This window comes from Chaetodon auriga, chromosome 21, assembly GCF_051107435.1.
Source record: "Chaetodon auriga isolate fChaAug3 chromosome 21, fChaAug3.hap1, whole genome shotgun sequence".
Taxonomy (NCBI): domain Eukaryota; kingdom Metazoa; phylum Chordata; class Actinopteri; order Chaetodontiformes; family Chaetodontidae; genus Chaetodon; species Chaetodon auriga.
The window spans coordinates 13,507,019-13,534,606 of record NC_135094.1 but is presented as its reverse complement, the minus strand read 5'-3'; the positions used below and the strand labels follow the sequence as shown (position 1 = coordinate 13,534,606).

The following is a 27,588-nucleotide window of genomic DNA, read 5'->3' as shown; positions in this document are numbered from 1 at the left end:
TTTGTGTTTACTTTTAGTTCTGTAAAACTGTATTGCTACTTTAACTTGTGTCAGCATATAAAAAAACAACCATGAAAAATAGGGAGGAAGAAAGGAGAGCTCATAGGTGACGGAAGCAACACTGGGGCCAGAGACTCCGCTGCTCCTGGGCACATTTTCCTGTCCACTGAAGTCCAAAGGTGGATTATGGGGAAGGAGGAGACAAAGACAGACAGAGTCAGAAAGGAGGAAAGAGGAGAGCGCGATAAAAACAAGACGGGAGGGAGGCCTGTCATCACACTAGCCACTCTGACTGTCACTCTCTCTCTCTCTCTCTCTCTCTCTCTCTCTCTCTCTCTCTCTCTCTCACTGGGCACCACCAGCTCTGGCCATTGCATGGAGAGAGAAATGCTCGGAGGGAGAGCAGCAGATTTGGACATGTGGAAGTTGTCATCTGACGTTGACCCCCTCTGTTTTCGCATTTTTGTTTTTTCACTTCCCATCCACCCCCCCAGTCCATCCTTTTTTGTTTTTTTTTTCAACCCAGCCACATTTTTTCCCTCCCTCAGCCTTCCTCCATCACTTTCCATGATTTAACGCGTGATGTTTGCACCCCCATGTTATTGCAATAAAAACCTGCATGTATGCATGTTTGCAGCCAGCTTGTTTTATTGTGATGAATTAAATCAGCACCATATGCCATTGAGATGTGATTTAACAGTTCTGCGGTATCTTATTGCTGTTTATTATCAATGCTGTGTACCATATAATAACAATAAATTCCTTCCAAATAATGTAGCCTTTTGGGACGTGTGGTGAAATCAACAAACTCCCCCTGCAATGGTTTGTTAATATTGAGAGAGTCTTGTTAAAATGTTAATGGGGGGATTCCAAACAGATGATTTGGGCGTATCCAATGTGTGTGTGTGTGTGTGTGTGTGTGTGTGTGTGCGCACATTTGCCAACACAGTCACTTAGATGCACTGCATATCCTCCCCTACCCATCCCATCCCATTTCACCACAACTGTATTTTGCGTGTGCGTGTGTGTTAGATCTTGCATACTGTCTGTGTTGTGTGTGTTTGTGTGTGTATCTGCAATTTGCCTCTGTGGTTCGGTAATCTAAGTATGTATCTGCCCTCCATGTAACGGCATTTATGTCAGCAGCGATGTGTACGCTCCAAAGGTGTCTATGTAGTTCTGCTCTGTGTGTGTGTGTGTGTGTGTGTGTGTGTGTGTGTGTGTGTGCATATCCATACGCTCCCCCCGCCCATACATGTGTGTGTGTGTGCGTGCGCTTTCAGGGCGATATCAAAGGAAGCAAACTCACTTGTTGACAGGAACTGCTATGGCCTGGAGGTAGAGCCACTGGCTGCAGTAATGCAGGTAGAGCCTCGCAAACCACATCAAAGCCAGCAGCGGCATAATGAGGCCGAGCTGCCGAACGGAGCCACGCCAGCTACTATGCGGCTGTTGTTGCCACGGCAACGGCAGGCCCAGCTCGGACGGCAGCATGCGGAGCGCCAGGCGGGCTCGGTCGGACAGCCGAGAGGGGCAGCAGGCAGCTCCAGTCGGTGCCGATCTGGTTTTAGACAGAGGAGAATCAGAGGCACCGTGCGTGACAACAAAGTTTTTTTTCACTTTTTCTTCTTCTTCTAACAACAATAACAATGGCATTAATTGAATTTTTATCTTAATACAACAGTTTATACGGGCGTCATCCTTAAACTATCAAACAAGCTAATATTAGGTGGACCTAAAGCTGGAGTTCCTACACTCGATCTAATGACCTGCATTTTTGGACTCACAGTGCAAACACTTCCTTTGCTCTGTATCACAAAGAGTATTCCAGTGCATGTTTTCGCCATCATGAAATGCATCCAGTACGTTACAGGTTTTTGAATACTACAATTGCCTGATGCAGTTTTCAAATCGCCACACATTCGCACATGCACACAAATACTCTCTCTCTCACACACACACACACACACACACACGCACACACAAACAGATAGGAATCCCTTCCAGCAGTGCTCAGCTTCCCTCAGCACCTCTGCCTCCTCTGTGCCGCCCTTTGTCAGGCCTGCTCAACTATTCCCTTTCATATAGAGGGCACAGATGGAATAGTGGAGGCGAGAGAAGAGGAGAGGAGAGGAGAAGAGGAGAGGAGAGGAGGAGAGGAGAGGAGAGGCAAATTAAATATATGTTTCAATAGGATGGTAACAGCGGAGGATACAGCGTGTGTTTGTGTGTATAGTAAATTAGTGTGCATAATAACATGCATAGACATCCCACTTATTATAGTTTGAACATGTCAACACAAGCAGACACTGATGACCCCCATCGTCCCAGCTGACAGTAATTAGACCAACGCTAAAGTAGGTGTATACAGTAAAGCTATGGTTAGCATCACAGAGTGTGACTTAAGGCCTTTGCCCGTGGACATCCCTGTGTCTCACCACTGTGTCCCAGAGCACAGTTGGAATTCACTTTGTAGTGTGTATCTAGGGAAAATGGTACACTGCCTAAAGACGAAAAACAAGAAAAAAACAGAATCAATTGTATTGCCCCCCCCCCCCCCCCCCCCAAATAATTAGGCTAGACTTACATTAAAATGCAGTATTGTGTTTTGCCTCTGCCCGTATGGCTGCTGAAATATGAACCGTCACACAGTTGCGTTTAAAACAAAAAGAGATCGTCTTTGCTGCTCCTGTGAGGTGGGCTCTACACTCTCTGAAGTGTTAAATTATTTGAAGTTATCAAGTTCCTCAGTGGATGCGCACAAGAGCGGCGGTGCGGCGTACAGCACACGTGGGAGAACTCGACGTTCATTCAAAAAACGCTCAGTCAACAGTTTGAGCTGATAAATATTCATAGCCCGGCTGAAGTAAACTGGAGCAGAGAGAATAAACATCTGTCAGAGAAGTCAGTTACTGGTCAGTGCTGTGGTTGAGGTTTTAAACTATAGCATGTATCCCACGTGTTCCAGTGCATGCGTACAGAGGTCAGTCAGATGCTGTACATGCAAGATTATAGATGTAATAGAGATGTAGGGAGACTACTTTAGCCTTGCATCTATTGCTTATTCTTTCCATGTAAATTAAATAATTTGACAGCACTGTTTGCTGTTGCTTCTGCAGCTACCTATAATGCAGTGACACGGCCTCCATATGAATGAACAGGACTGACAGTAAACTAAAATCACTACCTTGAATCTTTAGAGTAACTGATTCCATGAAGCAAAGAAGCATGCGTGACACTTAGATTTACAGGAGATATGTTGAAACCTGTGCACACCCAGAGTCAAGTGTGTGCTTATACAAGGTTGTGAAGTGTAACACAAACACAGAGATGATAATGTATGGGCGAGTGTGTGTCTCCACTTCTCTATTATGATTTTGACAAAGGCTCTTACATTCTGTTCCAAGCTTTATCACGACTTGCTTCCCTGTGTGGTATAAAACTGCTTTCCGCATGTCTGCAAAAGTGGAATTACAGAGTAGACAAAAAAGCAGTGTGTCACAGACACAGGCAAGATGCTACCCTGTCAAGTGACATTAAACGAAAACAGCAAATACAACCTGACGCCCATCTTTCATATAATGAAGATAATGATGATGCATGAAAGAGGAATATTTTTAGACGTCTTCATGTGGCGGCCTCTTCCAAAGGAAACTGGTAACATGATGTGAAATCTGTTATCGCCACTGAATTGATTTCATTATGGCACCTCCAATTACAAAAGTACAATGCAGAAAAAGAGGGAAAGGCAGGGGGTGGAGGTGTGGGCTTTTTATCTTGCAGGAACGAAGGATGTTTCATTCCAATATCACAGCTTGTCCCCTACACGACTGATAGCATGTGGCATAGCAGCCCAGAGATGAAACTAACCATTTCAACAGGCATGCATTGGCACATAATACTATATTTTAATTGTAGTTTATACGATTCTGTGAAATCTGGGCCAGAAGCTGTTCCCTCATTATCTTTTGATATGTTTGTTGTTCATTCCCATGTCATCAAAGCACGTTGCAAAAGGACTCATCATCATCCTTAAACCTTGCCACAGAGTGCCAACGCCTGTAAATCAGATTTAACTAGCATATATCTGTCAACCACTGGAGCAAGAACCATCTCCAGGACTGGTTTTCTCAGCCTGCGTCCCTCATCATTGTGCGGCATGACAACAAACGGGAGCTGCGCTCTTAAAAATAGCACAAAGTGAATAGCAAGTACAGACAAGTATTAAACCTTTGAGATGGCATGGGTAATGAGAGACGGGGGAGTGGAGGGAGGAGAGGAGTGTAGTGGGGTGTTACATTTTAAATAGCAGATTAATGGTGAGAAGGCTGCAGGGCCGAGGAGAGTGAAGGTAACCCTCAGAATCCCTCTGCAATGCCCTGATGGCTTAAACCCTCCAGTCTAAGGCCACTTAAAGTATTGGACTTATCCCTTTATTTTGAGGATTAAGTTATTTTCTGTCACTTTCTTATTTGGGCCACCGGCATTGTTTATAAATGCACTAAAGCCACACATCTTTTCCGACAGAGTCGAAGAATGGTTTGCTGTTGGGGAAATAGAGAAAGCAGAAATACAGTGTGAAAATAGACTTAAAAGATTGACAGATAACGTTATTGTTTTCTTAGTGGCCCAGATGCATGAGTTTTGTGGTGATTATGGAAGTGTGATTATCTCAGGTGTCAAGAGATAGGACTGAAGATACCGCGTCTTTGTTTGCATTTCATTTTGGAAGAATGCTGATAATGCATTTGTTTTGGATTGTGACAGTATCTTTCATCTGTCCTCTGTAGGTTGCAAAACCAGTTCCTCTCTGAGGCGTTATTAAAGCTTTGCAGTTGGGTGAAAAAAGAAAAAAAAAAAAAATCAACGAAGGCTTCATCCACACTAATATGTTTTGTTTTAAAATGCATAAATGCATTTTGCTTTGCAACTTAGAAACACATGTGCACAGATGGCAACAGGCGTTGAGCATTCAAGCAAAATGTCAAGTTCAAATGACTAACTTCAGGAAAAAAAAGAGTTCATTTACAGGCTAATTAATGGCGTGTAACAGAAACCCAAAGCAAACATCATGAGCAAAAGATCTTTATGGTGAAGCAACAACTCTACTCTGCAACTTTTCTCAGGACAGGACACGTACTGTCTCTACTGTGTCTTTAGTTAGCAACAGTAATCCCAGCGAGAGTCAGTCATCAGAGTTTAATTTTACTCAACATGACACTGCAGCTTCATAGCAATATAAAGAAACAAGTCATATTACTCCTAAAACGTATTACAAGACTAAGACTTGCACTAACAACTGAAAGGATCAGTCCACAGTCACAGGTTAGACAGTGAAGCACTTAACAATGATGCTCTTGTCAGTGGTGAGATGCACTGCACACACACACATACATACTACACATACACACACTGAATGACCTTTACAGCACTGTGTACAATTGTCAAAGCCATTAATTTACCATTTACCATCGTCTAGAGTTATTCCTGTTATGATCATGTATATCTGCATGTATGTCGAGCTCAGTGCATTGGCTGCCTCTGCACATGTGCTTCCATATATTTACAGATATGAGACACAGCATACAAGCTCCTGCGTAAGGACAGTGTGTATTTATATAAACTCTGCGGTGTGTAAACATGAACAAATGTGCACACTGTATGCTTGCCCATCAGAGTTTACATCATGTCCAGATGCTACGGCCATTCTCACAGTAGAAACATTAAGCTTTAACTGCCTACTTACTGCATGTACGCAAAAGCACACAAGTTTGCGTAATGACTGGCAGTGAAGCAGGGCTTTGCACAGGTGGGGCAAATATAAAGCAGGAAGCCACGAAACCTCACAAAGTGGAAATCACAAAGAAACCCGATCCCCCAAGATGTATTAAATGATAATCATTGGTTACTAAGCCAGTATCATTTTTGCAAAGCACCTTGAATGTGTGTGTGCATAAAAACAAGTTGAACAGAGCAGCATATGCCTGCCAGGCTTTTAGATAATTGAGTCATTTTTATATCATCTTGAGAGAAGTTTTATTTATACTGAAAAAAAAAAAAAAACAGAAAAATTTGCTTCAGATTTAACTTTGTGCTGCCTCTTTCTCTCTCACTCCCTGCCCTCTTTTTTCTTTAAATTTTATTTGTTCCAAGAACAATTACGTTAACATTTAGGGGCTTTATAAGCACTGTTGTTTTTTTTTTTTTTGCAGAGCGCCTGGCAAAGCGAGAATACACATAAATGAGTTTCATTGACAAAATGGGAGCACAGTGGCAGGTATTTGGGGTGTAGTTAAAAGAGAATTATGGAACAGTGACTCAGCTGCAGAACTGGAGTCCATCATCATATAATTAAAATAGTATAACGATGCACCACCAAATTATCAGAATTATTTGCAGCTGACAGGGAACGGAGGAGAACATAATCAAAAGCAGTGAAAATAAAATATGTTTCACTTAATTAGGAATCCATGTTTGACTAATAGTTGGCTGCTCGTTTTTACAACGAGAGGGAGGTTCTCACATGCAGGCAAGCATTTAAGGGCAATGGAGAAGGCCACAAGCGCTCTGTGCTGTTGATCACTGAGCACTGGATGAGATGCAACGCTGGCACAGAACCACAAGCTGATGGAAGTGTTGTATTGGTGATTACTTGAGATTTAATGTCAAACAAAGTGGCAGACCGGGAAGAAACATTCACATCAGCATCATGGTGGTCATTAGAGCAGGATGTGTGACGTCTGTAGGTGCAAAAGTTGCCTAGTTGTTTAGCAACGTAGCATCACCTTGCTAGCTCACTGTTACCTTTACCAGGTTTTAGCTGTTTGCGCTCTTTATGCCCACCAAAGCTAACCAGCTGCTGGCTGCAGCTTCGTATTTACTGCATACCGGATATAAGAGCATATCGATCTTCTCATCCAACTCTCAGGCAAGAAAGTGAACAAGTATTTCCCACAATGTTGACCTATAAACACATGAACAATTTTATTGTGTAGCAACCAGCTAACATCCCGTCCCTCTGCCTCTGCCTCAACAAAGGAATAGAGCACTTCTCCAATATGATGGAAATGTGTTCACAAATGATGATGAAACTCAAAGCTTATTAAAGGATGTGTATCCAAAACACAAATCTTCTTTGTTTAATGGCAAACCTCTAAAGCGACAAGCCAAAGGACCATTCAAGATCTCCAATTCGATGAGTGATAATTCAGCTTTGTGATTCCTGCACTGGCAAAACAATCCCTCCTGCAACAATGTGTTTTGGCCTCCATGCACACCTTGGAATAGTTTAGAAGTATACATGAGGTAGCTGTTTCATTGCCATGCAACATGTGGCGTTTTTATGGAGCGCCTGACTTAGCACGAGAGGGGATTAAAACATGGAAATGGCAGGTCCCTTGGTGCGCTATAAACTAGGGTGGAAACATTTCAAATGCAGATGCACCTGGGATCAACAAACACACAGGGACTTCCCAGGCCCTCGTTACACACTCAGCTACTACAACTACCACCACAGTCCTCAACAATGAAGAACAGGTTGTTTTTCTCTCTATAAACTTTTTTGGGGGCAGTGAGAAAATACTGAAAACATGGTGCCAGTAGATGTGTAATACATTGAATGATTAATGCAGGACAAATAACGACGGTTCTAAGGAGATCTATCCATTCATCAGCTGGGGTGAGGCATACAGGGAGGGGTGCTGCGGAGGCTGAGTATGGGCCTCCAGAGAGTTGCATCAGTATTTAAATGGATTTCACTTCTCTGACCTTGCCTCATAACTGCAGGACATTGTCACCAGAGAGATAGAGACAGAGAGAGAACGAGGAATGGGTGCAGAGAGAAAGATGGAGAAAATTAGAGGCAGAGAGATGAAGACAGAATTAACGGGAGAGACTGTGAGGGGGAGAGGAAATAATTACGAGCCAGGGAGACTAACTATGTGTAATATGTGTGTGTGTAGAGAGCAATTAAGCGGGTGATGGACAAAGAAAAAAGACAGCAAGAAAAAAAAGACCCGACCTGAAATGCCACCCAGCATCACATGGCAGATTAACTGTCAGTTTCTCTTTTTCTGATCTGTCAGCCGTCGATTCAGGATGAAATGGACCTCTTAAAACTGTTGTTCCTTCATGACCTGGCCAGACTGTCGCTTTTGCTTTTTTCTGAGTGTGATGCCGTATTTTGAATGCTATACCAGTGAAATGCAGCTGCTGAGAGTGTCGCCCGGTTTTTCCACAAAAAACGACTGCATTACAGCTTCTATCACAAAATCAAACCATGATGTAAAAAGACTCAACCAGAGTATCTTTGAAGGGCTTCTGGTTTCTGGTGAACTGAACTTCTATGTGTTTTTATAAACGTCACTCACATCTCATGAATGTGTGCCCCCAAACAAATAAAGAGTAAGACAAACACAAACTGTTAACTGTAGTGTCAGTGCAATTATCAATCAAACATGCTCTGGTTCTAAGCGGCTGAAATACGTGCTGATGACATCATGCTCATATATACACAAATGCTACACCGTGAATCATATTCTGATTACATCAACATCTCCATCCTGTCGGTTATATTATAAGAGCTGCCTGTCAGTGATGTTTTCCTAAAGGTTCATATTTATTTGCACAGGGCACACTGCATTAGCGCGTGTTTGTGCTGGAGTGCGTTAGCCAACATGTATCTGAGTGTCAAAATCCACTTTTCAATTCTTCGGGAGTTGTTTGTTGACTTTTGCCATCTTTATTAGATGTTTGTGTCAGACTGGGGAACAAGTAATTACAGATGAAAAAAGAAGAGAGTGAGGGAAGTGTCACCTCTGGTCGAGCTCTCTGTCTCGCTCTCTCTCTGTCACACACACACACACACACACAAACACATACAAACCACATGCAATAACTCGCACGCTCTCACATATAGTTCCTGTGATTTTTTCTTGATCTGAACCCCCTTCCCTCCCCTCCTCTCTCTTACGTGTCTGTGGGAAACACATTCCCTTGACCCACACCGCCAATGGGACCGCAGTCAGCTCTGACTGACACCCACATCACTCCAGAGTAACCAATCATATGGCAACACCAGCCTGTCAGGGAGCTGACAGCTCCGATTTCCATAAAGGAAGCAGCACGTTGATTGTGTATGTGTGTGCCTGTGAGATCCGAAGTGACCCAGGGCGCGTCTGGCCGCAGAAAACCCAAACGTGCACTCGGGCCGAGGTAGCCAGGGGCCTCTCTTTCACACACGCGTGCACGCACTGGTGCACGCACGCGCGCAGACACATTCCTGCGCCCTCAGCACAGGAAAGAGCCCTGGAAAGCACTAGAGACCCAGGGGTGAGCAGCACTGCCATCTCCACCCACCTCTCCTACCAGCATTACATCAGAATTGATTGACCCTTGCACTGAGTTGTGATTCGGAGCCGCAGTATGCAGAGGATTGACAGCCTGGAACTCGCTGTTATTTCAGGTGGTTTTCTCTCTTTCTCCGTCTGTTACTGCAGGCCGATCTCTCTTTCTCTGCACGATGGTTCTTTTTCAGCAGAGGAATGACACTGCATGTTATGAATGTTTTACGCGCATGACCCTGTGTAATCAGTACAACGGACTAATGCAGATGAACAATATAAGTGTACACTTTACTGCTAATCTTGAGCACGTACGCACACTCAAACAGATGGAGGGCACGGAAAGATAGACAGACAGAGACGCGCAGTGAGTGAGTGCTCTGATAGGCTCAGTTGGGGAAAACGGGAGGAGAGGATTGTTGGTCCCCAACGAGGCGAGCTAACTGGGGGAAATTAGGTCAGTGTGTTCCCTCTGACTCCACAACAAGAACAGGCTGTGCATGTGTGTGTGCATGTGTGTTTTGCCAGTGCACCTACAGTGCGATACTGCACCACTATAGTAACATATTGTGCAGGTCTGTGTGTGCTTGTGTGTGCACATTTGGGTACACTGCCTGCCGCACGTTAGCATGTGAGTGAATATGCTACCAAAGGTCGCGCCTGATTTTAATACAGCCGATAACTATTTCCAGCGCTTTTTCTTCCGCAGCTTTAATCCAGACGTAACAACAGTGTCTGATAACTAGCTCACAACCAGAAAGCTGAAACTGTATTTATTTCAACTCATCAGTCATCTAATTGAAACAGAAAACTAGGATGTAACTAATCATAACATGATAACCAGTAACAAAATAGTTCTGAGTATGAAAAAAACGAATAAAAGTTAAGTGACATTTATCCCCAAATGGCCACAGAGTCTTTTGGAATAAAAGCTTTGGGGACAGATGGAGTCAGTTCTGCAGTCATTTGGCCTCCGGAGGACGTGGATGCTCTTCTGTTCTACCTCCCACCCAGCTTTGTCTTCACTCTGTCTCTTTCTCTCTCCCTCTTCATGTCTCCTGATCAGGACAAGTCACACATACTATAATTGATATGAGATTTAGGGGGTATATTTCAATGTAATTAGAATCTTGATAATTGGACTAATTAGATCTAATTGCTATGTGAGAATGACTTTGATTAAAACAGGTTTCTCTCCTCAAAACCAGAGTAGAAAAAAAAAAACAGTTGGGTGACATTGGTGAGACACAACACTAAAGCTAATTGGCAATAATCAAGAATGCATGAAAATCAGATTTTCCTAAAAAACAACACCTGGAAATTCTTCACTATTAGTATTTGTTAGGATGTGTTTTTTTCAAATCTGCAATGCAATGAGGTCTGTAAAGCTTAAACGCAAGCTAGCAACAGTAACTTATCACCGTGCTGAATAAACTTTGTGTAAAGTACTGCTAAAGTACCCTCTAAGGTGTAAAATGAATTCAGTCTGACTATGTTTACTTTTTCTAGAAGTTGTTGCTGCACCATCCGAAAGCATTAAATTGGCCATATCGAATTACAACAGCCGTATTGAATCAGGTGCTTTGATTTTGCTCAGTGCTATTCTGTGAGAAAAAAGATGGTTAAGATTACACTTGTAGACATCAAATAAGTTGGAAGGTCGGCAGGAGTCTTTCATGCATGTTCAAACAGATAGCAGCAGCACAAGAACTAAAAGAGAGGAAAAAAAAAAAAAGAAGAAAAAAGAATCATTCCTGGCTTGTTTTCATAGTCTTTTTCATTTGCCCAGAATTGACTTGCAACTGTCAATACATGCAGTAAAAGGAGCACTGTGTTGTCTTTGAAATTGTAATTTATGGTTTAAGGTTATTATGATTCCATATACCATGAAGGCTTTTTCTTTCTTTCTTTTTGTCTTTACTAGGGGGGTAGATGTGCCTTTGAGCTCATCAAACAGGAACTTTCAATAATAATAAGAATAAAAAAAAACATAATCAAATTACAAAACTCCAAAAAAAAGCACAGAAGAAGCTCATCCTGGACCCACTGAAACAAAAACTTTAAAGATCAAATAGAATTTCTGCTGAAAATCATACAGACACCTACACAGCTTCCAGAAAATGTATTCCTCAGTTGTTCTCATAGTCTGAACAGATGATTATTGTACAATAATGTACATTATCGTACATTATGACAACTTTTATGCAACTGACATCTTCATGTCCTCAGATGCATTCACACAAACGGTTAGTTGCCATCACAATCTTATCATATTTTCAGACATTAACTTCACAACAGAAAGTCAGACTTTGAAGTCACACCTGCAGCAACAGCCTGCAGTGCTCATCCATGAGGCTGACTCTTGTCAGAAGCATGGCTACTGCACACACTGTGGAGCTTTGCATTCATTTTACTTGCTGAATAAAGTGAAATGTCCTGGAAATGAATGCGCTGTGTTCAAGGTTTTGTGTGATTCTCAGACTGTCCTGACTGAATCCCACCGTTTCCAAGTGTTTGCTTAATAATTCATGAGCATCTGATTTGCACATGTGTGTCGGGACGCCCTATAAAAATCTCAATGAGCTCAGTCTCTTGTGGCTCAATAGATGGCAGTAATATCCCTCAATCACTGCAGTATGAATCCTCATCTCACATAAAATACATGCATGCACAGACACACACACACGCACACATGGTGTACGCAGACACAGTCGAGAAATGATGTACGTGCAAACACAAACACACGCCCACGCGCATGCACAAATGCATAGAAACGCACACGCAAAGACACAAACAGAGCTCTCGAAATGCCAGAAGAAATGGAGATGACATCATTACGGCAAATAAAATAAAAAAAAATCTGTAAACAATCCCTTTCGTCTGCGTCTCCGTCAGTCCTCAGGTAATGTGGAGAAGCCCAGAATAAGTCAAACAGCGCAGTGGGAGAGATGGGTGAGGGTATGACTTTGAGAATGCAGTGTCTTTAACTTCAGCGTGAAAGCCAACACTGGCACCGTATCTTTCTAATGCTCTGATTAGGCGAGGGCAAAAAAGCAGCCTTCAGCTCAGAGATACTGTAATGTGTGTGCTTGTAAAGATGAAATCAATAGCAGCAGCACCTTCACAGGGCATCAGGGAACCGCCAGGGCTCCAACTCAATACAATCCGTACCTATAACTGACAGAAACGTCTCATCTCACGGAACCCGGCGACTGCTCAGAGGTAAAAAGCGGCACTATGAATAATCGTGAAAACCATTTAATTGTGTCCCTTTGTGCGCAGCCTGCCTGGGTTCTGTGTTCGTTTTGTGTTCACTCTCCCTCAAGATAGTCCCTGTGTCGTCATTTGTTGGCAGGATACGCTGGTAATCATTTGAATTCCCCCAGTATGTTCAGAAGATGTCAGGGAGTAGTCTCTGATCTTGTTTAATATGTGACCAGCAGCTATAAATTACCAACTCCCAGAAATGAGGAAACATGGGTACTTTTAAATCTCCAGGGAGAGCTCTCTTTCAGTCTCTCTCACACACACACACATAGGCTCCCTCTCTCTGTCTTTCTCCCCCTAGTGTAGTAGTGTGTGTGGTAATCCCCTCCCCTTAATTTAGTTGACGTTCAAATAAAAACAAATACCTGTGACTTTTTTGTTGAAATAAGCAATTTTGCTTTCAGCCTATTTTGATGCTCCATGGGCACACGGGGCTGCACCTTGTTGCTTTTAACACGTTTGGCCAAGGCGTTTGAAATTCTCTGCTTCCCGCTCTGTTTATATTTCATACATGCCTGTTTTCTCATTAAAATCAAATGCTGTAAGCCACGATGAGGAGGAAAACAAATTTCTTACAAAACGTCTTTTGTTGCATTTTGTTGTGCAGGGGAGGACACAAATAAACCACATAGTGACATAATGGGTGAGCAATGTTTGGTTTGGCTACACATGTGATTTGTTACAAACCAAATTAGTTTGAATACGGCTTTTGTTTTTTAGCTGTAAACCACAAAGTGAAATTTGGACTTATAATTCACATTTTTTTTTTTTGCAATATTTCAGGCTGTATTAATTTTAAAAAAAAGGAGAAAAGTTGAGATAGAGTTGAGATGTTTTCAAGTGTGAAATATCAAATTTAAGCTCTTACGGACGGCCGAACTTCCCTGTTTTCTAACAAAGTTCTCACACAGTGTGACTTTTCTTTTTTTTTCGGGACAGATCAGGCCACGGGGCTCTGAAACTTCCTTCGCCTGCGACTTGTTTACGTTGACAAATTACAATTGAGCTACACAAGATTACAGCTATAGCAGATGCAAACTCTATTTAGTTAGGATTTCCCTTGAAAGACACGTGACTACTGTATCTCTATCAGTACAGGAGGTGTTCTAGGCACACTTTGTTGTCAGCGTCTGTCTGCTTGAGGCCGTGCACATCACTGTCTGTGAGGCACAGAAACCGGTTGTCACCCACGTTTTCCCTTCTTTTTTTTTTTTTTTCTCCACGTTTGAATTTTGAGAAGACTGAGGCAGGATAATGAGTGGTGAGACTTACTGTAGGGAGAATGTATACTCCTCCATCTCCTCCGTGGAGAGGTTCTCCATTGAAGGCTGCATCTTCTGTTTGTCTGCCTGCCGAGGCGGTGCGCTGCTGCCGCTCATGCTGGGGCCGCAGCTATTTGTCTTCTTGATTGGCTTCTTCTGTGAGGAGCAGAAATCGGGGAGAACACATGCGGATGTCATTTGTAATCAAAGCAGGAAACAGGCCTCTGAATTTATCTTGGGGGATGCACACGGTGACAGTGACAGTGTGCGTGGCACTTTGGAGCCTCTCCTATATCTCAACCGCGCCTCAATTGACACGAGGCAAGAATGACGGCAAAATCGCATACGGCATGCCATCATTCAAGTTGAGTTCATTTGGGAAACATGCGTACAGTGACGGTGGTGTTAAATATGGGAAATTTGAGCATCTGGCACAGTTTTTTTCCACACAAGTCGTTTACTGTCATCGTCATAAACACAGTCAAATGGAGTTAGGAAGTGGGGTTTTAAATATTTCACCAAGGTACTTGGGAGCAGATATTATTTGTTAAGCCGCCAACATGTTAACGGCTTGCTTTCCCTGGCCCTGTCAGCCCTGCCTGTGTTGCCCTTGGGTGGGCTTAGTGCCTTTCTGCTTGAAGTTGTGAAATACTCACTGATGTATGTTAATGAGATCCACAGTTGGAATAAGCAACCTCTCTCTTTCTTCCGCCCCTGTCTCATCCTACCTCTCTCCATTTCATTTTTTTTTTTCATCTATTCCTCTCCTCCATCTCTCTCTCTCTCTGCCTCTCCCTCTGAGATAAACTAGGCCCAGGAAGTAGTAAATGGGCAGGGCCCCATAAAAGCTCCATTCGTTTTCATAGGGCAATCTTTGCCAAAGCAAGCTTGGATTCCAGAGTGATGATCACAATAAAAAGGTGGAAAGGAGTGGGAAAGAAAGCAGAGAGAAAAAATGCAGGAGATATATAAACCACAATGTTCTCTGGTGTCTCCCCACAATAAATTTAATGCAATACCTTAAGAGCGGATTCCGTATATAGCTGGATTCCTGCCCTGTGGGCAAAGTGGTCGCCTGGAGAAAATTCATTTTAATTAGGCCTGCACTGCAGGTTGAAGGGTTGAAATCTGATCCCTTGCGCTCCCAGGCTGGGGCAGGTTGGAGATCACTCCACTTAATCATTAGACAACTGGGTTCCACACCATGACATTTGACAGAGTTAGCAAGGTTTTAAAGATAGGGCCAAGAGGAGAAGAAGAAAAAAAAAAACATGGTCTACAGAGGCTGCAAGAAATAAAACCTCATATCAACAAACTCATTTATTTAACAGGTCATCTCTGATTAATGGTGGTCTGAGGAGCCTCATGTACATCAGTAGAAGGAGGTTAGTAAGACTAAAGACTTGCAGAGCGGCAGGAGGGGAGGATGTGTATATGTGTGTGACAGACGGAGGCTTGTTCATAGGCTTCTAACTACCTCAACAATAACATCACAACAACAAAAGGCCGCAGCGGAGGCACAATGGCAGGGGCGGACCGGGAGGCAGCAATGCCAGATCAGCACACAGAGTAATTTTGCAATTACCACTTCAAAGTATGGCAGGTAACATGCAGGCTTTGATTAATTTAGCTTAAGTCCTCTGTAGCACAGGAAGAGGCGTGTTTAGAGCGGCTTGGAGAAAAAAAAGGGAGGCCTGGCTGGCTTTGCTGATTTCACAGAATTTGAGCTGCTTTGGCTTGTCAAGCAGATCAAAACTGGCTTTGAAGGCTGAAAAATACCTGTTAGTGTGAAATGTATTTTGACAAATCTCAGATAATAAGCCGGGGAGGTGTGTGTAGGGGTGCAGAGAGGGGCGGGAAGGGAAGGGAATGGGAGCGCGGAGAGGGTGCTCATTTCAAGGGTGGGAACACTTTCCCTTAAATCACAGTGTTACCTTGTAGTGAATCCCACCCTCTGCTTTCTCCCTGCATGGATCACTCTTCTCTCCCATGTTTCCAGAAATGGCTCCCGAGGAGGAATTCTTCCCTGCATCCCAAAACAGAAGTAATGTGCAGTGAGCGTGAAAAAGACAGAAAGGTTCATGTTTGTTTTCTTTTGCAAACCACATCTGGCAATCATAGCGAGGATCAAGGGTGGCTGAGTAATATTTATATTACAAAATCCAATTGATTATGAGTTTTTTTTATAGCGCTGATGAGCTACCTAAGAAAGTAATAATGGGATAAAAAAAAATGTAAAGATTTTACATTCTGAATTGTTTAATAATCCATGATAAAAATTGCATTTAGCACAAAAAATTTAGAATTTAGTTAGAACGCTGAAAAATCCAGGTTTGTAAAGGCGCTTAAAATAAGAAGAACTAAAAAAAACACGTTGTTTGCGGTTTACCCAGAAAGCAAATGAAATACTCTTTGCATTTGTGAACACACTGCGAATGCTGCTTTTGTCTTGTTTTTCTACTCCTAGGTAGGTAGTGAAGATGTTGTTGCTATACTATCTGGAGACTTGCAAAAGCAACAAAGGCTGGTTTCACTCTGAACAGAGAGAAGTAGGAGTGTTAACTTATGGAGCTCCTACTGCACAGTCATCTCTGTCTCCCACAATCTCAGAGCTGAACCTTCCCAGCCTCGACGCTCTAATGTATGCAATTAGAAATGATGAAAAATCGAAAAAGAAATTAAGTTTGGTTGTAATACATTTCCCCATTCTTCTCTTCTTTGGAAAATTACTTTTGAAGTATTTTTTCATCCGAACCCTCTTTTTTCTTCTCTCTCTCTCTCTCTATCTGTCTCACTCTCTCTCCCTCTCTCTTTTTTTTTTTTTGCTGTAATTTAAATGGTAAGCCGCCAGATGTGTGTCTCATGCTTGAAGAGTCGGAGATCTGCATTATTTAGCATATTAACATTCACAGAATTTAAAAAAGGGTTCCTGCATTGCCTGAAGGTTGTAATTAAGTAAACCTTAGCTTGATACATGTAAAAATCTCACTATGTGAAACTTTTTTCCCCCTGTGGAACCAGTCACATCTATATAATACATATGGAAGCCTCTGCGATGATATAATTTTTCTCTTGCTGCGGGATTAAATATATCAGTAATAATAACTTAAATATAGGCAACACATCAGAAATCCTTCTGACAGCTAAAATGTACTTAAATGGCAGGGAGAGTCTGCTCGCTGCTATTTTAAGGGAGTCTGAAATCAGATTTCATCCTAACACAGATGTAGTTTTTAATTACCACTGCTTTGCTGGTAAGCATTTGGAGTGCCTACAGTTACAAGGTAATAAGGTTATATTTGTTCTATTCTCGGGATAAAATATTTTATTATTTTTCTACGTTTTCATGACATTACATAACTGCATATTCACTTTTGTGTCAGCGTTACGCTTCCAATAATCTCACATCAGCCAAATATTTTCTGTAGCCTACACGCTGTGAACGTGCTGTATCTTAACGCCTGGACTTGAGGACAAGATATTTTTACACACTCTGAAAGTGCATTAAAAAAAAAAAAGAAGAAGAAGAAAAAAGGAAAGATGACTGCCACGAAGAAATGTCAAGAGCGGAAAAAGCACTTAGAAAGTGAGGGGAGACAGATCGAATCAAGAGGCACGAAGTCAGAGACGGTTTTGTGTCAAATATACAAAATGTTAGAGCAGCCTTGCAGATTTTCCGTGTGTATTCGCCCAGACAGAAAACGCTGTGCATTCCTAACTTTTAAAACACCCAAATCCAACTATTTGTCATTCAAGCTGTAGTGCATTGTTTTAATAGTTTATGGCTAATCTAAGTAGAAGTGCACTTGAGCAAATATTACATTTCAGCAAAGTGTGTGTTGCCGTGCAGACAGAGCAAAGCAGCCCCTGGCCAGCTGCTATAATGAACACACACACCGACACAGACACACACACCTCAACCTCGATTAACGAAAAAAAAAAACAACAAAAACAGCCACGGACTCACAGACGAGGACCACCGTGGATTAGGATGCTTTCCACAACCGCACACACAGACAGACACACACACACACACACACACACACACTCATTACACCAGGCCCCACTTGCTAATGCGCAGATGCTGTGGAACCAGAATGAGCGCGGAGGCAGCATCGACAGCTTCGACATCATCGACAGCTTCGACAGCTAAGGGCTACGTCTGTGAACTCAGAGCGCTGGAGCTGCCACAACTCCAGCCTCTCCGGGCACTCAAGGCCAACAACAAACTCCTTGTTATCCCCCTGCGCTCTGAGTTGTGTTCAGACCAGCACACACACACACACACACACACACAAGACAGAGACACACACACACACACGCACACATTCAGTGCATACACTGAATTGATGCACCCACACACAGAAAGGCGTATAAACAAAGACATTAATATGTAGACACTTGCATACATGCACAAATATTTTCCAGGGTAGAAATACAAATGAGTGTACCTCACAAACGCATAACTCAACACACTTCTTTTCTCTCTTGCTCACACACAAAAACAGGCCGAGGAAAGAGAAAAGCCTGAGGGCCGTAACACTGTCGAGACCCCATCACTGTGTTACCGGTGAGATGCAACCCGGCTGAGATGGCGGCTCTTGCTCACCTAGGCCCCTAATTGCCTGATGACTGGTCCAAAGTTACAGAGGGATCGAAGGTCAGTGACTCACGGATTACCCCTGGGTCCATGTCAGGATTTGTGGTAAGGTTGCTATGATACTGCAAGGATTCGGTGTCGCTTCACACAAGAGTTCATTTTCTTGTAATCCATTGCATTATAATGACAGCGGATGCGTATTGCATACTAATATGTAGATATTTGTATGCTGTTTTAAGACTTTTCTACTCTCACTGGTGCAGTCTGTCGCTCTCGAAAGTCAATCTTTATCATGTTCACTGAGACACACGTAGGCTGCAATTGTCTTATCAAATGAAACCAAATTTTCAGTGCAAGGCAAGACGCTGTCACCTTTGGGTGTGTTTGTCCCATACGCTCTGTATTTGTCCCCCACGTGCAGCCTTCTAGGCTTGTTTTTTCCACACCCACTGTGAGGGTTTATGTGTGTGTCTCTGCAAACAGGCTTCAAAGGTTGAATCCATCCATTTGGAATCCGGACATTGTTGAATTAATCGGCGGGATGCAGAGAGCGGCTGATTGAGCGGGTATGATGTAACATTGTGGTTTGAAACTCAGGATGACTGGGACCGGCCTGGAGGGGAGCACATCCTGAAAGTGCAGGGCAGCGCTCCAAAGGAGACATTAGAGGAGGAATCCTCGAAATCACCATCGGTGCTCAAGGGGATGGATGTTACGATGCACTTGAAAAAAATAAATAACCCCCCAAAAAAAGCCGAAAATGAAGCAAGTGATACAGTTGTGGCAGAATCATCTGAGTGCTCATAGTGATCCACTAAAGGCGATCATGAAACAAGACACTAATCTAATTAGTCATTTGGGTTCAAACAAACCCAATGTAACTGGATCATTCAGTTAATGTGAAAGGTCACTTAACCCAGTGTGCCTGTAGCTAATCTCTACGTTACAAAGCCAAATGCACTCCATTATGCTCGGACGAGTCAACTGAGGTAAATTACAATTATCATCATCCAATAGCAAGAGAATCTGAAGCACAAAAAACATCCATGCCCACACAATAGCGCTTACAGTAATCTTCAGATTTTTCGATCAAAACTTGTCAGAGTTATCATCTTGGATTGGGATGTCAGGTTTTGTTCTGTAATAGACACCTCACCACGCACTGTGATTTTTCTACGGGGATTAATTAACTTAAGGCCTCAGGAATACAAACTTCCACTCTCACTGTCAAGCTCTGCTGTGTGTACGTTATTGCAGTGACAAGAGGTCTCCATATACTTGTCCTGATTCTGAGACAAATGGGTAATGAGGAAAATCCTGGCGTCACACGCGCAGAGAAAGCGATCTCCACACAGCACACATCAGAAACAGAGAGGCATGAAATGGGAAGGAAATGTCTGAAACCCCCAGACTTGACAGAGGACTGAGGAACAGGGGGTAATTTGTTCTTCTCCGCGTTGAATTGGATTTCCATTTTTGGCTAGGTTAAAGTTGTCCGTCCAATCGATCCCTTCAGCCTTGACGTAATCTCCCCATCTGAATGCCATAATTCGCTCCAGAGGTAATGCAAAATGAATGGATCTGTATGCAAATGAGGCACAGACGTCAGGTCAGCTTAGGGAACGGCGTGGATGAGGTGTTGTGCAGGACACCTTTTGATCCGTTATTTCACTTACGGATCAGGTTCACTTCCCGAGCAACCTCCTCACCTGGCTTCCAGAATGTGTGAGTACTGTAAGCAGGCGTGTGCGTCCAAGAGACCTGGTACCTTTTGCCTTACGTGGAAGAACATAAATCTCTCATAGTGAGCGCCTCCCTCCCTCGCTCTCCTTCTCTCTCTCTCTGGAAAGGCAGTCAGTTCGTTGGGGACACTTCCCTTGTGGGCGTAAGGATCTCTGTGGGGGGTCACAGGTCAGTCGGCGGAGGAAGCGACAAGCTGTGAAATGTAAAAGACCAATTTCTTCCACATGTTTCAGTGCTGGGAGAACACTGCCAAGCTGTCAGCCGGCATCACGTTTAAAATGGGCCAGGGTGCTACCCAGCAGACCTGTCACAACTCATTTGTAATTAAAAAGCCTGTGTGATGTTTAAAGCAGAGCACCCCAGAAACTTTTGAGGACTGTTAAATAAAGATGAGCTGTGCGTGCAAAAAAAGAGAAAAGGAAAAAAAAAAGGGGGGATGTATTAATAACAAAGACGCTAGCCAGTTGCCTTTGTAGTCGATCAATACCAAATGAGCCTGTATTTGATTTCTGGCGATGGCCAGCACGTGAGCGTGGCTCGAAACTAGGTGAGAAACAAGAACGGTATGTTTTTAAAATGAGGAAGTGGATCCTTATTACTATTAAGACAAGTCATTACCCACCTCTAGATGATGAGACGACCTTGCCTGGACACCCAAACAAGCAACCACATCTGAATAGTTCATTAGTGCGTCTGATGGACACACTTATACCTGATCACATAATCACATTGATGCTTATCCCAACACGCACTGAAAGAAAAGGAAAGGAGCACCAGTCCATCACAGGACTGAAACATGGAAACATAATCATATTCACACCTGGGAATGTGAGTCTCAAATCAGACTGACCTGCATGTCCCCCAGACTGTAAGAGGAAACCAGATCACCTGGAGGAAAATCAAACAAATTCGGAGGGGAACATCCAAGCTCCACACAGAACGATCTCTCTTTCTGTGAAGCGCCACTTACCGCTGAATCACTGTGCAGCTGCTACAATAGTTCATTTTCTATGTAAAATAATTTCATTCTGTATCCCAGTGCCTCTGGAAAGAAGCAACACGGAGTATTCTAGTGGATTATGGGACAGAGAACAACTTCAAGAAGGTAATCAGAAAAGCGTGATTGATGGATCTCAATCAAACGGCAGAAAGAGAACAAAGCTGCTCTACTGCACGCTGCCTAACCCATGCAAGGTCTACAAAGATTAAAAGAATAATAATAATTTGCAGCGTGTCAAAGTACACTTATACAGTATGTAATGTCTGCCAAGTCAAAATGCTTTGTGTAGTTTAGACTCAGGCTGCTAATATTTCCCAAATGCACTGTTTGAACATCTAAGTGGCAAAAGAAAAGTTTGGCTGGAGTTTAAATCCGGCAGCCACTGCCAGTTTACAAAAACTGTTTTTTTGAATAGCTTGATAACAGTATTACGAGCAGTGACGTGTGTTGCAGCGTATATATTAATAACACATGTTTTTGGTACAACAATAACAGAAAAATTAGAAACTTTAAATATAAATGTAATGACTGAATTCAAAACGCAGTCTTTTTATTAGCACGGCTCTGTGTCTTCGCACTGAGGAGGGTTTGTTGATTCATTTAAATGGTATTGTCGAAAAGCTTTATCTGAATATGTTACAAGTGTATTTGCCTGAACTAACACCAATGCTACAGTCGACCTGTTGGGATTTTGCATATAATCTAACTGAGAAAACATCCTCTGTTTGATGTAACTTCTGTCTGCCGAGCTTGGCCCGCTGTCTATACCCAACCCTACCCTCAAGCATGTTCACCTGAGCGCAGAGCTGCTGTGGATGAGGCCTGCCATTCTTCCCGTCCCAGTGCTTGTGACATTAGGGTGACATTTTCTCCCCACTGTGGCATAGTTGGGGGTTTTAACATCGGACCCCTACCTGGCAGAGAAGAGGAAGAGCAAGCGGAATCAGCTGACAGGTGGAGAGGAGACCCCCGGTGAGAATGTACCACAGCGGGCTCCCCTGCTCTGCTGCTGGGGCCTGCATGTGGCTGCTGTTGGGGGTATAAGTGGGACTGGGGCTGAATGGGCTGAGGACGGGGCTGGGCCTGTGATGGGAGCTGGAGCTGGAGTGGCAGTTGGCCTTGAGGTTGCTCGTGAAGGACCTCAGGTTGGGGCATGACAGGTGGGTTTGGAGGAGGGGGGTCAGGGACGCGCTCTGACCCCCCAGACTTTCCACAAGGGAGCCTCTTTACCTGAAAGATCACAAACAAGAGGGATGAGGGTCTGACTGTGTGTGTTAAAGGTCTACATATGGGTTCAGTGAACATAAAAATAACCTGTTCATGTTAATGTCATCAGCAGTTATGTTCATATCATTCCATTGCATCACCATTGTTTGTGGGAAAACAGCATGTGTGTGCAATTACACTACAGGTGTTAGTGATAAAACTGCAGACATAGCCAACTATTAGTATTTGTCATAATGTGCCACAATGGCATAAAATAATTCAATTAAGACATTAAATGTGACTAATATGAATATTGTACATCCTCTTGTGCTGCACATCCGCAAAGATGTATGAAAAGTGGCTATTTACATCCCCCAGAAATCAAGGCAGCAGTAATGATAATGCAGCATAATACAAACAACATGTCATAGTCAAAGGGACAAATAAAAGAGACAAACCCAAGAAAGAAAGCTTTGTTCTGGCTTTTAATTCAATTAAGATGTTTACTAATCTAATCAATGCATCAGCTCAAATGCATCCGGAATTGCTGGGTAAAGATGTGGTTCTTGTTTGCTCTCTGGGGCCAATTTCCAATTGCTCTGCAAAAGCTTTTTATCATAGAAAATCCAAAAATCCAACCCCCATCTACCCAGATCCACCATCCTGCCTCCCAAATAATAGGGGAGGGTCAGACTGAGGGAAGATGCACGCGCACATGCACACACACAGACACAAGCATGTCACTTAATATTCAGAACCACAGCTCATTCCAGCACACAGTCAAAATGTGTGTCAAAAAAACAGACACACACCTGAAAGTACAGGTTGCACAGCCAGTGGTCGAGATCAGAGGAGATGAGGGCTTCAATTTTTTTAAACTGGTCCAGTTGTGTGTCCGGCTCCCCCCTGAGCAGAGGGGTTTTGAACCTGGGTCAATGACACATAACCGGTAATAGTCACCGTACAACCAGATGTATGATGAGGTCCAAGTGTCCATGAACATTCCACTTTTTTCAAACTTATTCTGAAAATCAATCATGACGACGATTTTACGGGAAACAGCCGTTTATTGACCTGAACTGTTCAAATACACTGTTCAAAATACAAACTCCTTGAGGTCCAACAACCACCTTCATCCTGCCGTTGACCTACCTGCCCTGGACATGACCGAGGCTCGACCCACAGACAGGAAATGCCCCCCATGCCAGCACAGACCTGATGTGGCTGCTGTGTCCTGGTAGTGCAATCAGTTGGAATACCAGAACCGCAGAGGGGACGACTTGACAGGCTGCAGGTAGGATCTGTGGACACACAGGAAGGATCAAGGTCACCCACTATTCTACTCAGGTGGACATACATGCCTAACATATGTACACATCCTGTATGCAGACATTTGGCTTGCAACCACAAAGTCAATGACAAACAGACCCACAGAGTGTAACAAACAGGACAGTAGCCCTCAGGGAGCTCCTTAATCTACATCCTTGACTTGAATCCTCCTTTAACTTGTTTCTGTGTCCTCTTTAGAGCCTTCATAACTGACAATCTTACCCGTCCAAACTGCCTAAAAGGAGATGCCGGAGTGATAAAGACTGTTGGCATCAAACACAGGGTGGAGGAGAAGCTGCGATTGCCGTTGCAGTCTATGAGCTGACAGTTAGTGAATTTGCGAGGCCACCATCAATCAGACTGATGATATTAAGGGATATCTTGCATGAAGCAAAAAGTGTTAGTGGTTAGCAGTTGATGGCAAACACATACATTCTTATTTACCCAGAGAACGGTGGGTTTGCTTAAAAAATGAACTGACAGTGAGGTGTGTGCCACTTCATCCATCACCGGGTGGAAATATGTTATCCCTTTATTAGTTGTAATGGAAAACGCAGGGGACTTGTTTTAACACATAAATCATGTGTATCCCTCCAACCCCCCTGATAATCTGCTTTTGGTATGCACCTGTGAAATGATGGGTAGTAGTGTCTGACTCAGGACACAAATTTATGGCATAATATCACGGATTATGGATATTGAGGATATTTCATATTATTCATTTACTGTAAGAAATATGACCTGCATAAATAGTCATTTGCGTGCATGTGCGAGCGCATATGTGTGAAGTGCCTGCATGTCGACACGTGCGCTTGCTGGCTTATGTGCGTATGTGGAAAGCGTTACTGTGAGGTTTGCGAGACTGGATGATGTGCTTCAGAGGTTTTCTCACTTCCTCTGTTTGCTGGAGGAGCTGCTTAAACCATTAGAAATATGCTGTTTAATTCAAACCAGACTGATGTTTTCTCCTTTTTAAATAAAGTGCGCATGTGTCCACAAAAGGAGTGAGGGATAGAATAGTGACTATCACGGTGCAAGATGACTCAGTTCTTCCTCAGCGATCAACAAAAGATTAAAAAGGGGGGAAAGAACATTGATCTCCATACACACTTCCTGGGACCTAATCTTTTTTCTCTTTCCTTCCTCATTCATTCTTCTCCCCCCCTTTTAATATTAAAATGTGGAATCTTATGCATTTTCCCATTTGGTGTAAAAACTGCACAAAGACTGTGGGCCAGACTCTTCTCAAGTGCTCCCACTTGCCAGCATATCCAAGACATCTCCAACTGAACTGCACTGTTTCTGTCTAAATCCAAACCCAGACACACAAAACAAAGGGTGAATGAAAAAAGAGGGAGAGAGAGGGAGGAAAGGAAAATAAGCTCCTGGCTTCCTCTTACCATCACTAATTCCTCATTTCCTCTTAGAAGGCACTGCAAGCACTCCTGAAATCGCACGCTATAGTGTGGGCAAGAGGAGAGAGAGAAAACATCCAAGCCAATCCTGATAGTCTCAGACAAATCTGATCAGCGTTTCCACCGCTATCAATGAGGACAACAACAACAGGTTTGTCTATAAAGCGCAGCCGAGGGTTTGGCGAGGAGAGGAGGAAGGAAGAGTGACATGAGGCATTTACCACGCCGTACTTAAACCTTTTTTACCTCTGAATCAGATCCCAGGTCCGCATTCAGTTTCTGCCAGCTTTTACCCCGTCCTTTATGTTTGATGAGAGCCGGAGACAATATTATCAGGATGCTCTAGCTAACTGAATACGCCCACCAGCACATAGACAGTGTCCACATGTGCTAAATGCTCTAGCTAAGGCCTTTAGAGTTGCCATCAGAACACTGAAGAAGCCCTTTCTGAGCCTGTACAAAACTCTATGGGATCAGGAGGGACACTGGATTTAGTGGCTTCTGTTTGAAGGTTTCTCTTGTGAGTCGTTCGCACCGTGCGCACATCATCAATGAAGAAGCATAAACAGAGATTTCTAATCCACTGGTCAATATCGGCCGTTCAAAACGAGTACGTGGGTTTTTTAAGATTAGCGCAGTTTCTATAGAGGATGTTTTCCCTCATATCAAGAGGTTTAGGAAAGTGGCTGTGAAATGTGCATAGATTTCATCTAATGTAATCTGCTGTGTTGTTTCATCAAAAGGACCAAATGTGAAAACATGTTAAGTCCTTTATTATGCGTCGGGAATGGAGGTTGAGATTCTTAACACTCTTCAAAAATATTACATTTTAGTCCACTCCGCCTAAGTTTTCTATTTCCTCTTTCATCCCCCTGATCCAGCTCAACGATTCCACAGATGCTCAAAGACTTGTAGAAAAGACACTAAATTTTTCAATGCATTTGTACTTCATTTTCATTCCAATAAAACATTACTTCCTTATATAAATGAATAATTGATCTTGGGTTTGATTTACATGCATGGATTAAATGTCATGTTTGAAAAGTTGTTGTTTTATTCATATGGAGATCCCTGGAGAGAAACCTAGAGGCTGCGTGTGGCATATTTTCATATGCCGTCTTTACAGCAATATAACTTCTCATAACCCTTTCAATCTTGGAACTGCTCCGTCTTCACTGCAACTGATGAAACTAAGGAAAACAGCACGAGGAAGACGAACTTGGAAATACTGTGGCAACAAAACAAAGACCAAATATGTAGTGGGGTGGATTCTGTCATATTAGCACAGCATGTTTTATTGTTTGCTTTTGTCTGAGGGGACCGTTTGTTTTTAAGATTGCATTCTACTAAAATCTTTTATTCAATTCTCACATCAAAGTGTGTTTTAATCCAGGGTCTCTCGGTGTCAAAACTGCTTTCAGATAAGAGATGTTTTAGATTTATTTAAAAAAAAAAAACAAAGAAAGAAATATTGAAAGCAGCATCTCCGAGCAGCATATGAATAAAGGAGCTGTATTAGATAAAACTGTACAGTCACGAATCACAACCTGACTCCATCCTTTCCTTGTTGAATAAAAACATATTACTGTCAGTATGGAAAGCAACATGCAGATCTCTCTGTGCTACTATTTTCATTTGTTATTTCTTTATTTCTATTCATTTATTTATCGACGCAGTTGGCAGAGTCACTTCTGCTCTGTTTTAATGCTGCAGCCTCAATTGTGGATGCCAGTGCTGGCTGCAAGTGTTTGGAGTGCGTGAACTAAATGTTTGTGTTACTGCAATTATCCAATGTATACTTTACCACACCCAATATTTAAACAAGCTGAAGCTGTCACTCAAATTTGAATAATTCATCAAAATTTGATTAAATAGCAAAGTATTTTTGATGTTTTGTGGACAAAAAAATGTGTTAAAATACTGTAATTTCTGAATTTTTTCACTGTGAGAATCATTCATGTGGAGCCTAACCTTAACGCTGACCCAAACCCTCTGGCAAGTCACAAAAATGTTGATACTGAAGGTATGTTTACTAGCAAGGGATTTCACGTGTTTTCTGACAAAACAGGCAGCCTTGCAAAGCACACTTGTAGTGACGACAGCATTATTCAACTTTTTTATGGTTATGTTGAGCCACTTCCGGGCAGCGATTTCAATCAAAAAATCCTCACCATGAACAGGCTCTGGTTAACGTGCAGGTCAGTGTCGTAGAAGCGGCCCCGATGCTCGATCGGCTCAGTGGACACCACCCATCGCTGCTGTTCTCTCTCGACACCCCAGGCCAGAGCTGGACCCCCTAGACGGCTGTGAAGGGCCACACTGACAGTGTAGAGGCCTCTGGGTAATTTGTCTCTGGTGGCTCTTAAGCAACACACAACCACCTCCACAGGCTGGGGAGTTGTGCTCTGCTTCGCCTATAACACAC

At 43.0% G+C, this 27,588-nt stretch overlaps 1 protein-coding gene across 1 annotated transcript in view; it reads right to left on the bottom strand.

Moving 5' to 3' along the window:
• ofcc1 (orofacial cleft 1 candidate 1) overlaps nt 1-27,588 on the bottom strand; it is a 149,517-nt gene that overhangs the window by 28,102 nt on the left and 93,827 nt on the right. The window contains exons 12-18 of the mRNA XM_076721595.1: nt 27,335-27,577; nt 23,572-23,720; nt 23,232-23,346; nt 22,128-22,443; nt 15,805-15,896; nt 13,881-14,026; nt 1,310-1,561 (exon numbers count right to left, since the gene is read on the bottom strand). Coding sequence (XP_076577710.1) covers nt 1,310-1,561; nt 13,881-14,026; nt 15,805-15,896; nt 22,128-22,443; nt 23,232-23,346; nt 23,572-23,720; nt 27,335-27,577 — 1,313 coding nt within the window. The remainder of the gene's footprint in view (nt 1-1,309; nt 1,562-13,880; nt 14,027-15,804; nt 15,897-22,127; nt 22,444-23,231; nt 23,347-23,571; nt 23,721-27,334; nt 27,578-27,588) is intronic.